Source organism: Hippichthys cyanospilos, chromosome 10 (genome assembly GCF_059441005.1).
Source record: "Hippichthys cyanospilos isolate Australia breed blue-spotted pipefish chromosome 10, RoL_Hcya_1.0, whole genome shotgun sequence".
Taxonomy (NCBI): domain Eukaryota; kingdom Metazoa; phylum Chordata; class Actinopteri; order Syngnathiformes; family Syngnathidae; genus Hippichthys; species Hippichthys cyanospilos.
In genome coordinates this window covers 3,578,870-3,593,929 of record NC_142378.1, presented here as the reverse complement: position 1 = coordinate 3,593,929, position 15,060 = coordinate 3,578,870, and the positions used below count along the sequence as shown (strand labels likewise).

The following is a 15,060-nucleotide window of genomic DNA, read 5'->3' as shown; positions in this document are numbered from 1 at the left end:
TAAGAGTAAGTTCTCCCTCCCCCAGGTAAACAAAGGCCTTGTCTTGGATGCTTGGAGAACCTTCGGCCTGAAGCGGCGAGGCGGACGGCGGCGAGACAAAGCCGGCTTGTTCAGCTGGGCTTCACGCGGCGTCCAGGAGGGAAGATGGTGAGCGAAAGCAAATGGAAGGAGATGAGGGGGCGAGCAAAGGAGAAAGGAGGAGGAGGAGAATTGGCTCCCCCTTAACAGGAAATTGACGTGTGGTTTAAATGCAGCTTGGACTTCTTGTGCAAGAGAAAAGTTTGGAGGAGCATACAGCAGAATGGTTAGCCGGTGAGTCACTTTTGCTTTATTTAATTTTTTTTTTGGTAAAAGTGCATGACTGTGATCTACTGTGAATCCAAAATGAAATAAGAAATGTACTTTTGCGGGTCGGATAGGGCAAGTTAGTTCTTTCAGGAATGCAATGTTTTTCTCAACCTTTAGATTTCTAAAAGTGAGCCAAACTCTTGTAGAGCATCGGTTCGCTTTTTTTTTTTAATTTTATTTTTGTACTTTTTTTGTGGCATTGACGTTTGTGCACGCACTTTGCAAACTGTATGCATCCCATCTTTATCCATATTTTGTAAATGCTTTTAAACGCATAACATTGTTTATGAATATTTTTTTCTTTCAACCACTCAAACTGTTCAGGCATCAGTTCATTCCATGTATATTTAGGTTTAATTATTTTTAACCCCCCCCCCCCCCCCCCCCTCCCCCAGGAAACTATAAAGGCAAAAAAAAGCGACTTTGAAAAAATATTATAGTGGCTGCATACAAATAATACTCATAATAATATAATACTATTTCATATGACACATTAGAGCTTTCAGTAAGTCAATAACTCATAACTCTGTTTTTTTTTTGCATGCACATTTTTGGGGCAATCGCAGTTATGGAAAATTTCCCCACTGGTAATTTTTTTAACTTCATGAATTATTACAAAAAAAAAAGTCAAAACTTAAAGGCTTATAACAGTTTTTCAAAGGCATCACAACAATTCAGCAATAAGATGCTGCATGTTCTAAGTAATTTACTCTTAAATTGAAAAGAAAACTGTGCCTGTCAACATTTTGCAAAGGCGTCACTTTAACCCAATTCAGCAAAACGATGCATCGTGTTCCACTTATCTCGCAGATCAACTTTTGTTTTCCAACCCTCAACAACTCAAGCACAACATAAACATGGATCTAATCAGCGCACAAAAAGTGGCAGATTAAAGATTAAGAAAATTGATCAAAGCGGTTAAAACAAACTAATGTAATTAATTGATCGCAATTAATCTGTTAATCTGACCCCCCGTGCAATTCATCTTGTCCAGCGTGGAGCATCCCGCCGCCGGCTACAGAAAAATCTTCGAGACCGTGGAGGAGCTGAATGAACCGATTCCAGCTAAAGTCACAGGTAGGAGAGAACGTTCCTTCGACCCGCACTGCCGTCCGGTTTCCATCCATCTTCTCCTTTGCATGAAGGACTTTTACCAACATGGCTGGGCGGCAGTCTTCTCAGGATGGGACCAGGTCTTTTCGAGGTCGGGGACCAACCGTTCCACCATCTGTTCGACGGGCAGGCTCTCATGCACAAATTTGACCTGAAGAACGGTCAGGTGACCTACTACAGAAAGTAAGAGGTTGAATCGTTCCGCACGTTTGATCTCCTCTGCCTCATCACGGCGTTGCTGCTTCTTCTTGAGGTTTTTAAAAACGGACGCCTACGTCCGTGCAATGACTGAGAACAGGGTCGTCGTCACTGAGTTCGGCACGGCCGTGTACCCCGACCCCTGCAAAAATATCTTCTCAAGGTCACTTTGATCGTCGTTTAGATGTTGCTGGGTTCAAATTTTTCCACTGACTTGTGTGCGCGTGTAGATTTTTTTCCTACTTCAGGGGCATTGAGGTGACTGATAACTGCGTGGTGAACGTCTATCCAATTGGAGAAGACTTCTACGCCGTTACAGAGACGAATTACATCACCAAGGTGGATCCGGGATCATTGGACACTTTGAAGAAGGTGACAGTAAACTAATCTTTCCCAACATGCACTTGGACAATATTCACTCATTCACCGCAAGCTTTGACGTCAATAGCCGTCACTGGCAGTGAATGACTTTATCATTTATGGCAAAAAATGCTAAGTTGGTTTTCATGATCTCTGCAAAATGGGTGAAAAAATATTTAGCAGTGAAAGCAGATTTTTGCTAATGTCTCATTTTGACACCGATCATCAAAAGAAGCTGCAATTTTTTAGCGTTTGGAAAATTTTAGGCTTCTAAACCATTAATGAAGTACCAAAAAGTGACAAAAAAAAAAAAAAAAAAAAATATATATATATATATATATATATATATATATATATATATATATATATATATATATATATATATTTTTTTTTTTATGGTGTTTTTTTTTTTTTTTTGTCAATGCACTTAAATTAGGTGGACCTGTGTAAGTACCTGTCAGTCAATGGGGTCACAGCTCACCCCCACTTTGAGGCGGATGGTACAGTCTACAACATTGGCAACTGCTTTGGCAAGAACATGAGTCTTGCGTATAACATCGTCAGGATCCCACCTGCTCAGAAGGGTGAGTTTTTTGGACTTACTTTCATCCACACAGATTAGATCATACACCAGAAGAAAAAACGTTGTTTTTTTTCTTCTCAATCTTTTGTCGCCGTGTGTTTCTAGACAAGTCGGACCCCCTCGAAAAATCCCAGGTCATCGTTCAACTCCCAAGCAGTGAGAGGTTAAAGCCCTCTTACATACACAGGTAGCTAAGAAGAACTTTATCAAGACATCATGTGATTTGATTCAGGTGTCCCGAAAATCCCTGTTTTTTTTTTTTTTTTTGTGTGTCTTTTGCGTCTATTTGTAGTTTTGGTATGACCGACAATTATTTCGTATTCGTGGAGCAGCCGGTGAAAATCAACCTGCTGAAGTTTTTGTCAGCTTGGAGTGTGAGAGGAGCCACATACATGGACTGCTTCGAATCCAACGAGAGCATGGGGGTAGGCGGTCCTCGCGCGTGTGTTTTTAGGCCTGGTGAAAACCATGACCCGATTGGCTGTTTCTGCCTTGTCTGCTGGAAAATTGTCACAAAGGACAATTTGCATCCATATAAATCTTAACAAAGGCATACAACACAATTTAGCCCCTTTCATGTTCCAGTTAATTTGCTCTTAATTTGAAAAAGAGCTGTACTCTTCCTCTCACGACATGAAAAAGCATTCAATTAGATTTTTGGCTGAGAAATATTGTCCAATGTTATTAGATTATTTCCCGATGATTTTTTTTTTTCACAAATATACTAACTTTGACATATACAGTATATATATTTTTTCCAGCCAAATTCTACCTGCTTTGCCATCCCTGTCTGATTTTGTAAACGTTGAAACTACATTAGTAGTGATATCTCTAGGTGTATTTTATTCAGCAACTATCATCAGAAGATACAGTAACGTCATCCGTTTTATTTCTTGGCGTGCATGCCAAAAAATTGGTGTCACGGATGTCAACACAGCACAATTTTGCAACAAGTTATTTCATGTTCCAATTCATTTGCTTTTGATTTGAAAAGGAAAATGTACACATAATGCTCATTTGTGTAAAACCTAACATAACAAACCATTTTGCAAATGTGTCACTATCCCACAATTTAGAAATAAATTGCTCTATGTTCCAATTAAGTAGCTCTTAATTTGAAAGGAAAAATGTACACCTAAACCACACGTAAAACAAAGCCAGGCATATAAAGTGTTATAAAGTGCAATATATATATATGTAAGTGCAAAAGTCAGTTTCCTTCACGTTCCAATTAATTTGCTCATTATTTGAAATGCCCTGTTCCTTTCACAGCACTGAAAAACATTCAATTATATTTACGACAGGGATAAGCGCTCATTGACAGTTTGCACATCACGGTTTTTCTGTAGACGTGGTTTCACCTGGCCACCAAGGACCCGGCATCATACATGAGCGGCCACAAGTTCCGAACGTCAGCTTTCAACATCTTCCATCATATCAACGCTTATGAAGACCAGGGATTTATTGTTGCTGACCTCTGCGTTTGGAAAGGGTACCATCGCGATCGTGCGTGTGTGTGACGGCGGTGTGTATTTTGAATGATTGTCTCTGCGTGCAGTCATGACTTTGTGTACAACTACCTTTATCTGGCCAATCTGAGGGGGGAGTGGGAGGAAGTTAAGAAAGCGGCCATGAGAGCGCCTCAGCCTGAGGTCAGAAGATACGTACTGCCGCTGGATTTACACAACGTGAGTACACACAACGCACAACACAACATTGTGTCATACAACATACAATAATGCATAACATAGCATAACATGACACTTAATGACACAACAAAGCATAACATAGTGAAGTGCAGTTCTTGTTCCATTGACTTTTTTGGGGCGGACTTTTAGGAGGAGCAAGGAAAGAACCTGGTTTCTCTTCCATACACGACAGCAACCGCTGTTCTTCATAGCGACGGAAGCGTCTGGTTGGAACCCGAAGTCCTTTTTTCCAAGCCGAGACAAGGTGACAAATTATTCGTTTTGGCTCACAGTGTTTTTCCTGGCTAAAGCGCTTTGTTATTAACGAGGGACAACAGCTTTTCTCAACCTTATTTCAGTTAAATATTTCTCAAGCAGAGTACCCTCTAAACAGCACAACACATTTTTGAATCTTAAAAAAAGAGTTAAAACAGAGTAACATCAGTTACTTTAACGCTATTAGACTGTAAGTTGCTTCATGTTCTAGTTACTTTGCTCTTTGTTTGAAAAGAAAAAATGTGTTGTTCCTGTATTAATATTATTAAAATAGATTAGATGATGCCTGCAATAACATTGTTAAAATTCCATGTACCCCCTCACACGCATTTACATATGCAGTATTGAAAATAAGGATTGAATATCGGTCTCAGTCATCTTATTTAGTTTTTTTTAATCTGATGGCAGCTCAATATAAATATTTGAAGTATAAATAAGTATTATAAATAGACAGTACATAATATATAAAAAATATTAAATAAATATTAATAAAATAATAAAAATATATATGTTATCAGAATTAATGTATGAATATTATGAATATAAATACATACTTATAAAATACTGTAATTTATGGAACTATTTATTCAAATTTTTACCCAACTTTTTTTTAATAGATGATCCTGATTCTAGGAACTCACTGCCAATTTTTGTTTTTGTTTGAAATGAACACAAACACAAGCGTCTGTTCTGTGGACAAGATAAGCAATAAAAAAAAATGGATGCCTGCTCATTGCTGCCTTTTCATTTTCTCCCCAGCTTTTGAGTTTCCGCAGATTAACTACTCTCAGTGTCGTGGCAAAAAGTATTCCTTCACTTATGGTCTTGGACTCAACCATTTTATCCCTGATAAGGTAGGAACTCTTGATTTTCTCAGAAAAGAAAGAACAGCTCCAGAAAAAGGAAAGAATCAATTTACCAATCGACTTTAGATTGTCAAGTTGAACGTGCAGACCAAAGAGACGTGGGAATGGAAGGAGGATGAGTGTTACCCATCAGAACCAATGTTTGTACCTACACCCGGAGCTACACAGGAAGACGATGGTAGGGTGACACACCTTTAACCCCCAGAAATTGTAAAAATGCAATAATCGCAAAAGCAACTACGCTGTATATTTATATATTTAGGAAATTGAAATATTATGTCATAATTAGAGTATTATGACTTTTGAAGACTTCTGCATTATGAAAGTTCAGTCTAAGCCAATAATCAAAGCCATTGAAAGGCTTGCCAATGTAAAAAGTTGGCCGCTAGCGCCACCCGGTGGTTTTGGGATGTCAAAACAAACATTTCTATTGAGCCCCGTTTGAGTTGAAAGGATTAATTATAACATTGGGTTTTCAATATGTCTAAAATTAACAATATTTCTAATTTTGAATGGCAGTAAATGAGCCTGACATGGGCTAACTTTGACACCTATAAGTGTGTACCTCTCGACCTTTTAAAAGGGATGGCAGCATGGCAAATTGAAAGTCATTAGCATCAAATATTTTGACAATCTATGCAATATTTTCACCTCTTAGTGTTTTTTGCTACGCTTTTCCTTTGATATCATGCATCAGAAACACCAAAAAGCCAAGAGTTGGGTCAAAATTTCCCACAGGGGTTAAACAGGCGCCCATCTACTTTGAGAACACTTTGGGATTTATTTGTGGTCGCTCAGCCCACATTAGTTGCAGTTATGTGTGTGTCCTGCAGGGGTGCTGCTGAGTATTGTTGTGAAACCTGGAGCAGAGAGGCCAGGCTTCTTGTTGGTGCTGGATGCGGCCAAACTCAGCGAGTTGGCCAGGGCAGAAGTCGACAGCATCTTCCCGGTGACTTTTCATGGCTTTTACAAGCCGTGATGCTAACACACATCGCAAATATTCAACGCGCGTTGTCCCGTATTCCTTCTCCAGAAAGTACACAGGCTTTGACTTCCAGTTTAGTTTGTTAATGTATTACAAAAAAGGTGGAATATAACAAGTTATTTTACGCTGAAATAAAAATGATGATTTTATAGGATGCCATCTCGGGTGTGTGTTATGGGGCACGAGAACTACAGGAAGAAAAAATGTAGTTAACCGTGATGACTTTCAGGCAGGCAAGAAATGCAAGTCTTTAAAAAGTTTATTTTCAGCAAAGACGGAAAAAAAGTTGGCAGGATTTTTTTTCGCGTCAGCGTTCTCGTTTCAAAGACGTCAGGCACTTTCAAATCAGAAGAGTGGGAAAAGTCCAAATATTGAGGTCAAATTATGACCTCAGAATTCTCATTTTGATAAGTATTTAACTACAAAAATAAATTGAGAATTCTGAAACTGAAGTCAGACTTTGACAACAACAAAAAAATCACTTTGATAAGTATGTAAATAGCAAATACATTGAGAATTCTATGACTAAAGTCACATTTCTGAAAGAAATCAGAACTTTAGGACTGTAGTCAGAGTTCTCACTTCAAACACTTGCTGTCGTTTAAAGTCCTAATTCTGAGATCATCAGAACTTATTAACAAAAGTGATCATTGTGCAAAATGGACGTTTCTAAATCCGGAGAAGAGCTGACTGCAGTTTCTCTGTTGAAAGTTGATATTGCTGCTGTTTGATAATATCCAGACAGTCTCCGAGAACCTGCAGATATTGCATGATTCAATTAAGTGTACAGATTCCTAAATGACATTAAATGTCCAAGACTTTACCTTGCGAGTGTCTCGAGGTAGAATGACGCCATCGTCCCAAAGGCGTCCAGAGGAGAAAAAAGCCGAGCTCTCTTCCTCTAATGTCCCGTTCGGATTGTGCTCCATTTTGTTTCCGTCCATTTCCTCTTCCTCATTGTCGGGGTGAAGGAGAAGGCCGGCGTGACCCGCGGCCGTTATGGACACTCGCGCATTGGGCCACAGGAACAGGAAGTTAGGCTCAAAAGACCGTCCACACTAGAAACGACCGGGGGGGGAAAATAAATAAATCTACTATTACAATAACACAAATACTAGGCTGTATAACAACATCTTACCATTGCATAGCTGTCGGCGCCATGGCAACCGCCTATCACCACAGTGATTTTGGGGACAGAGGCACAGGCTACTGCTGACATCATCGAACCCTGAGCCTTAAGACGGTTGCTGTTGGTCTCCGCCTGGAACAAAGAAAAAAAACTTGTGAAGGCACTTCACACATGAACTCTTCAAATTACGAGCAAATTAATTGGAACATGAAACAACTTATAGCTAAATGGTGTTATAGTGACTCCTTTGCAAAATATTTGCCGTCATCTTTTCAAATGACGGACTATAAGATGCACCAAAAAAAAAGCCATGTATAAAATGCACCAGACTATAAGCCGCATTTGTATTTGTGTATTTATTTACACAGAAAGTTTTTTTCAATATTTGTTTCTATTCAAAACTGGTTAAGGCAAAATCTTGCCTTCAACGTAGACGTTTAGAAACGAGTAGCACCAACATACTTTCAACATAACACCGCTTGAATTGTTAGAATACTGCACCAACACGACAGTAACACACCCACAATGTTTATAGTAGGATTACGTGTGTACCTGTGCCACTGAGAGAGTGAGTGCGGCGGATGGCGCGGTGTTCTGCAGGAAAACCAGTGGGACGTCTCTTTGGTCACACAGTTGGACAAAATGGCTGCCTTTCAAAGCAGCTTGATATGACAGCTCTCCGTTGTTGGCTACGATCCCCACCAGGTGACTGAGTCCACAGAAAACAACAGAGCACATACATGCGGTTCTGCATAGATATACTTTTGCGTATTGATGAAACATTTTTTGTTATTTGTGTGTGTGAATACCCATGTATCTTTGCAAATCCGGTGACGAGCGTACTCCCAAAAAGAGCTTTAAACTCTTGGAAGCGGCTGCCGTCTGTCAGTCGACTTATAACCTAGAGAAAAAAATAATATACCGATATATATATATATGTATATGTGTATGTATTTATATATATATATATATATATATATATATATATGAGTGTTGTTCTACCATTTTAACATCTAGGCTGTAGTTGTAACTTTTGGGGGCGAGGCCAAGTAGTTCCTCTGAGCAATAAAGTGGCTTCTGTTCTTCTCTCTTCTTCCTCAAATCTTCTTCATCTTCCTGGTCCTCAGGTAGTCTAAAGTTGAGTGTGGATATGATGTTTCGGGTGTACTCAAAGGCCTCCTTCTCTTCCCAAGCAAAATGATCCACACAGCCGCTCACCCTGAAACCACATGATTGGTTCAAATCAATGCACGGTACCTCCTAACTGGAGCAAAGCATTTTGGGAAGAAGTGGGGGGAGGGGCGAGTGGGTAAAGGCATATGGAAGGGGGGTAACGTCTTTATAGTAGAAGATATCACCAGGTCATAAATGGTAACTATAAACACATAAATGATTCTATATTTGCAGGAATAGGTTTTGAAATTGCAAAAAGTAAGCGTTTGGACATACTGGGCGTGAAGCCCGGCTCCTCCAAGCTCCTCCGGAGTGACTTCCTCTCCTGTGGCGGCCTTGACCAGCGGCGGCCCCCCCAGGAACATGGTACCGATCCGGTGCACCATCACCGCTTCCTCGGCCATAGTGGGAATGTAAGCGCCACCCGCCGTGCACGAACCGCACACCACCGACACCTTCATCGTGAGGACCGGCCTGTTAGTTTAGAGGACTTTGCATTTCATACAACTTCGTTCACTGCCATTAACGACTATAGGCGTAAAAATACATTTTAATTCCGGCCATTCAAAATAAAAATAAACACAAAACACGCCAGCTTTCCACTTAAAAATCAAATCAGAACTGCCCAAAATAAACAAACAAAAAATTAGTTATTCCTAGTTACATTTCCCTCCAACGGTATTTCACGTCAATGGCATTCAAAGTGTTAGTATGAGAAAAATATTTTTGCCATTTGCTGTGAACTGAAAAAAACATGTATAAAACTCAAGCTGAGCCAGGATTGGTCGTTACATAAGTCCAGAGCAACTATGAAGTCATTTTCAGGCGACGGCAAGTGACAAAATGGCTCCTGAAATGGTAAAAAAAAATAAAAAAGTGTGGACTTTGCTTTTTAATTCATATTCCAAAACACAATATTAATAACGTATTTACATTATTGAGGTTGCACAGAACTTATGATGACTAACCCTAACCCTGAAGCTTCATGAAGCACCTGTCGTATTTTTTAACTCCCCTAGATGGCGCTCTGTTATTACAGTTGGAATATACTAAATTTACACTGCCTCATTAAATTCAGAGTGCCATCTGGAGGAGGAGTCAAAAAATATCTCAAGTGCTTCATGAAGCTTCATTTGTACACCATTCCACAGAACATATAAAATAAAAATATGGAGGTTGACTTAAAGAATGTTTGATTTATTAAAAAACAACATTTTTTTCAGATAAAAATAGCTGTTTATTAGCTTGGTGCGTAACCTAAATTAAAATCAGAGCGCCATCTGGAGGAGTAAAAAAATATCCCAAGTGCTTCGTGAAGCTTCATTTGTACATTATTAGATGGAACACATTGTAAAATAAAAATATAGGGGTTGACTTAAAGAATGTTTGATTTCTTAAAAAAAAAATCTGAAAAAAATTGCTGTTTATTAGCTTGGTTCATAACCTAAATGCTTCTATTATTTACTCACTATTGCAAACATGCATTTTGATTTATTTGCATGCATACTTTTTTCATTTTGAGGCCATACAAACTTCGGATGACCTCACCTGCGGAATCTTCATCGCGGACATGACGGCTTCATTATAAAACGTCCTCCCGCCTTGGTTCTTATCAGGAAAGATCTCCGACTGCGGATGTTTACACATACTTAGCATACTTAAATACATACTTAAATTTACTGTACGATACTGTAAATTGAACACAAACGGAACCTGCGTGAACGGTTACCTGCAGCGGCAAAAAAGCTCCTCCGGAATCCACCAGATAGACGCACGGCAGGCGGTTGTGAATGGCCACCTCTTGCGCCCGCAGTTGCTTCTTAACCGTGATTGGATAAGCCGTTCCGCCCTTCACCGTGGCGTCGTTGGCGATGAACACGCACCACAGGCCGTTGATCCTGCCGACGCCTGAACACACGCGCTCCGTTTCAAATCCCGAGTACCGCCACGTGACGATGGCGGACGTTCTAGAGTTGGTACCAAAAATACTCCTCTAGTTTCGAGCTTTCTGACCCGTCAGGCAGCCGGCCGACGGGATGTCTCCGTACGGGAGACCCAGACCCGCGAAGCGCGACAGCTCCAGGAAGTCCTCGTCGTCCAATAGTAGGCGCAGGCGATCTTTAACCAGCAACTTCCTGTTCCTCTGAGTGTGTCTCGCAATGGCGTTGTCTCCGCCTCCTTTGGTCACCTTCTCATTCAGCTCTATGTACCTGGAGATCATTTTTGATGAAACGAAAATAATACAAAGTCCGACGGGAAGTGGCTTACTTGTTGTGGCACTTGTTGCTGTTTCGGAGGTTAGCGTCATAAACGTGCTTGTGGATGTCCTGGAGGGGCAAATCCAACACTGGGAATGCGCTACGTAGAGATTTCCTTTTTCTGGCGGCGGTGCTCATACGGTGGGCTAAACACCGCTGGTGATGCACGGTCATCCTGCAACACAAAGTTCAAGACAGATCTGTTTCATTTTTGCATAAAAAATGGCATAAAAATATGACTGTGCACACATATTAAACTTATTTTGCAAACTCTAACACAATTTAGCAATGGGTTCCTTCATGATCCAATTGATTTGCTCTTAATTTGAAAAAAAAAACCGTACTTCTCCCTTCACGGCATTTACAAACTTTAAATTGCTTCCTTAGATGCTGTTTTACAGTAACGTACAGGAATAACATTGATTGAAATGATTTGCATGCAAGTTACAACAACACGTTGAGAAAAATTATTCAGTTTGAGATGGAAATCGTTGCAGCCGAACTTTTCCATCGGAGAATTGACAGACAGCCATGAGAATGAAAATTTTCACCTATTCCCGCCTATTTAGTAGACTATACAAAATCCACGTATAATTGATGCAGATTATAAATTCATTGAAAAAAATAACAATTTTGTTTTCGTTTTTTTAAACCCCCACCTCAAAAATATTGAAATGGGATAAACCACCAATACAAATTTCACATTAAAAAGGAGGCTGGCGCCTGTAAAAAGAAAGTAAATAAATCAAGTAAAAATGACAATATTTCTGCTAGACTATGTACACTTATAAACACGACTGCATGTGATTATATTTGATTAGAACAACCAGCAAATATATATATATGCGTAGTGGCACACATGCAATGACAGTTTTAATGACATAAAACAAGTTAAAAATAACAGTAGTCCTTGTGTTATTACAACCACCGATGCTTACTTCCTACAAGAGCGAAATGTATGCAAAAGGTCAAAATGTATGGGTCCGCCTAGTGTGATCGAACGAAACATTTCATGTTGCACATGAAATTCTAGTTGTTACCTTGCAATGGAGCGGTACATGTTTAAGTGTGTCAGCTGCACTGCAGCTAAAAACTGAATCGCAAAATGAAACGGGATTGAAAAACCATATCCAGCGATGTTTTTGCAGGAACACTGTCTTCCTTTCCCTGATGTTACTTGCTGGTCATTTGCAACTACCTGTGGCTACCGCCACCTAGAGGAATGGAGTAGATAATGCTATTCTTTTCTCTTTATTCTCTTTTGATTCAACTGTTCAAAAACAGGTAACACCATTATAACGAGCGAAATAATTTGTCGCGTACTATAGTTTGCCACGAGAGGACGCTATTTATTGAGAAGTTCATGATTGTTGATCGGGACAGCGTTATAACAAGGGGGAAAACATTCAAACGGAGACCGTGATAACAGGGTAAACATTCAAATCGGGTTTATGTTTTTGACTGTGTACACTTCAGGAAAGATAAGTGTGTTTACGATTCACGATTTTTTAATATGCATTTTTCAGGATAACTGGGATTTTTGGTGATTTATTAACATTAATGGGTATATTATACTGATGTTAAGAGTATATGTTAGTTATAAACATTATGGAGGTACAATGAGCAAAAACGTAAAAAATATCAAATATTGCTTTAACAATATTGGGGAAAGAGCTTGTTATGGAGAGCTACTGCTAATTTGTCGCTTATTATCATTTGCCAGAAGAGGGCGTAATTTAATCACAAGTCTGTAAGGTTCAGTCTCGTTATCATTTCTGGAATTTTAGGGCTTGATAATCACAAAAGAATATATTCTACCGATCTTAAGAGTTTATGGTGGTAATAAACATTAAGAAGGCAAAATTAGCTTGTTTGGGAGAGCTAGCTAATCTGTTGCTTATCATAGTCTGCCACAAGAGGGCGCTACTTACAAGTCAACGCATTCAAATCGGGTTTATGTTTGTTAGTCCGTGCACTTCAAGAAAGACTATAACAAAGTGTATTTTGAATTTGTTCACGGCCTATGCATTTTGCAAGACAATTTTCATGCTAGAAATGAACAAAACGTAAATTAATATATTATACGAGGTCAGGAGTTTATTTTAGTTCTAAAGATTTTTGGAGCAAAACGAGGAAATTAACGGACATCAGAAATATTACTTTATTACTTACCGAAATTCGGTTGTTTGGGAGAGCAAGCTAATCTGTCGTTCATCGTAGTTCGCCACAAGAGGGCGACACTTATTTACAAGTCAAAGTTAGGTCTTGTTATAACAGGAGAAAACATCCAAACATATTTGTGTTCGGATAGTAAAAAAGAGATGTAATCGTTACTCTTCACGGTATAATAAATTAAGAGCAATAACTATGATTTGGGTCAGTTAATGTTCTAATAACACCTGTAAGTATGAAGCTATGCTGAGACGGCTTCTTTCCAGGGATGAGGGCGAGCGTCGTGGTTTTTTTTTTTTTTTTTTTTTTGGAGGAGGAGGAGGGCGAGGAAAGGTGCGAGCGGGGCGGAGAAAGAGCAGCAGTCGACTCGCCGAAGGACAACCGGGAGGAGCGTATGCGCTTACGCGTGCCAGCAACCACTTTGTGTTCGGGTTCGGGTTGACTTCGCCGTTGGCACCGCACCTGGAGGACAAGGGGAAGGAAGAAAAGCGGAGCGGGAAAACAGCGTCCTATCCCGGCCAACTCACAAGGGGCAAGCCGCCGCCATGAGTTGGGGAACGGAGCTCTGGGTAAGTCTTTATCAACTACTTTGCCAAAGTGTTCCGCTCGGTTCTGGCGTGGGTTTATTGTTGAGTGGCCATGGGACGAAATAAAAGTTAAGTGTTAGTTGTTTTTTTTGTTTTTCTTAAGCTTTGTCTAAAGGACGCTAATGCTAATCGAGTGGTGGCTAATGCTAATGCTAATCCTTGGCGCACCTTCAATCGCTGTTGACAGCGGCGGACGGCGGAACAAAAGGCAGGTCTCCAGAAGGTCTCCAGCTTGTTTTTTTTTCTGCCGAGTTACATCCTGCAAACACTTTTTTTTAAATTCGCTTCAGTGATTGCACTGCGTAAACCGGCAAGTTGTGTCTTGACCCGATTTGTGGGTGTCACACCCAGTTTGCAAGGAAGCTTGCAGAAGGGCGGAGATGAATTGAGAAGACACATCGACTGTCCTCATTGTCCCTCAAATAATCATCAGCAGAAGCGAAATCAAAGTCAAGCTATTGCTGTTTGAACTTCTTCTCATCTTGACGTCCAAAATGATTTTACTGTACACGTGAGCAGCAGAAACGCGGACTCCAAAATGTGGACTCCTATTATTCTCGCGTCTTTATTACACAATATGCTTGTGTGCAAATTGAATATTATGATCGGTTATATGAGATTAATGAGGATTATTACTCAATTTCAACGCAATTTAAAACAGGGTGTTGTACAATTCACGTCTAATTTATTACGGTTTTAACAACATCTCTAGTTGCTTCTCTAGATGTATTTTCGTCAGTAACCCCAGAAATAAGGTGGTGTAACATCATGTTTTGTTTTGAATTTGTCTGCCAGAAAATTGGCATTAATGGCAAAGTGCTTCTGTGAAATGTAAACTCATGCAACATTATGCAAATCACAGATTTTAGAAATCCAGTCGCTTCCTGGTCCAGTTAATTTGCTCTTAATTCGAAAAAAGCAGTACTTTTCCTTGCTGATACCTGCAGAAATCCTGTTCAAATTTCACGTACCTGACTTGCTTTCACGTCCCCCTTTCGAACAACACTGACATAGGTGGTTAACCAAAAAAAATGGATTCAAAAAAATAATAAATAAAGTGCTGTGCTATCCCTGCCTAATTTATTAAATTTTGGGACTACATCTCGTGGTATAGCTGGGTGTATTTTATTAAAAAGATTATTTTTTATGTTTTAACTCAATATTATTTTAATAAATTATTACTATTTTATTATTTAATTTGATTATTATTTTATTAATTATTAAATGTAAAAAAAACTAAAAAAAATAGCATTAATTGCAATGCCCCTGTGTGAGTTAGCTAATAAACTTATAACATTGCTAATGCTAAATTACACTAATAATG

The 15,060-nt window shown here is 39.5% G+C and overlaps 3 protein-coding genes across 7 annotated transcripts in view; 2 read left to right on the top strand and 1 right to left on the bottom strand.

Annotated features, from left to right (window-relative positions):
* The first annotated feature begins 86 nt into the window (after positions 1-86).
* Positions 87-6,547, top strand: LOC148416642 (retinal Mueller cells isomerohydrolase-like). 2 transcript variants are annotated; one of them, XM_088425692.1, is made up of 15 exons: positions 87-147; positions 255-312; positions 1,343-1,425; positions 1,494-1,644; positions 1,715-1,822; positions 1,890-2,031; positions 2,456-2,603; positions 2,708-2,789; positions 2,895-3,027; positions 3,952-4,094; positions 4,161-4,290; positions 4,441-4,555; positions 5,326-5,420; positions 5,499-5,610; positions 6,266-6,547. In XM_088425692.1, the coding sequence occupies exons 2-15, from the start codon at positions 302-304 to the stop codon at positions 6,409-6,411; spliced, it is 1,599 nt and encodes a 532-aa protein (XP_088281818.1). In that variant the 5' UTR covers positions 87-147; positions 255-301; the 3' UTR covers positions 6,412-6,547. The 2 variants fall into 2 exon arrangements, with proteins under 2 accessions (XP_088281818.1, XP_088281819.1); XM_088425693.1 differs by lacking the exon at positions 87-147 and having other exon boundaries at positions 285-312; positions 1,522-1,644.
* A 111-nt stretch (positions 6,548-6,658) lies between these two features.
* LOC148416641 (uncharacterized) lies at positions 6,659-14,038 on the bottom strand. Of its 2 annotated transcripts, none has more exons than XM_088425297.1 (12): positions 13,905-14,038; positions 10,988-11,152; positions 10,733-10,929; positions 10,449-10,627; positions 10,268-10,348; positions 8,996-9,174; positions 8,549-8,765; positions 8,356-8,447; positions 8,099-8,255; positions 7,556-7,678; positions 7,242-7,475; positions 6,659-7,173 (listed from the first exon to the last, which is right to left on the bottom strand). In XM_088425297.1, exons 2-12 carry the CDS (start codon positions 11,149-11,151, stop codon positions 7,087-7,089), a joined length of 1,710 nt encoding a protein of 569 aa, XP_088281423.1. In that variant the 5' UTR covers position 11,152; positions 13,905-14,038; the 3' UTR covers positions 6,659-7,086. The 2 variants fall into 2 exon arrangements, with proteins under 2 accessions (XP_088281423.1, XP_088281422.1); XM_088425296.1 differs by lacking the exon at positions 13,905-14,038 and adding an exon at positions 12,018-12,154.
* The window catches only part of fnbp1l (formin binding protein 1-like), a 34,375-nt gene continuing 32,790 nt past the window's right edge, over positions 13,476-15,060 (top strand). For 2 of the 3 annotated variants that reach the window (XM_088425294.1, XM_088425293.1), the window contains exon 1: positions 13,536-13,718. In XM_088425294.1, the coding sequence (XP_088281420.1) occupies positions 13,695-13,718 (24 nt within the window). In that variant the 5' untranslated portion in view covers positions 13,536-13,694. Of the gene's footprint in view, positions 13,719-15,060 lie in introns of all 3 variants that reach the window. The other variant, XM_088425295.1, reaches the window with a different exon arrangement.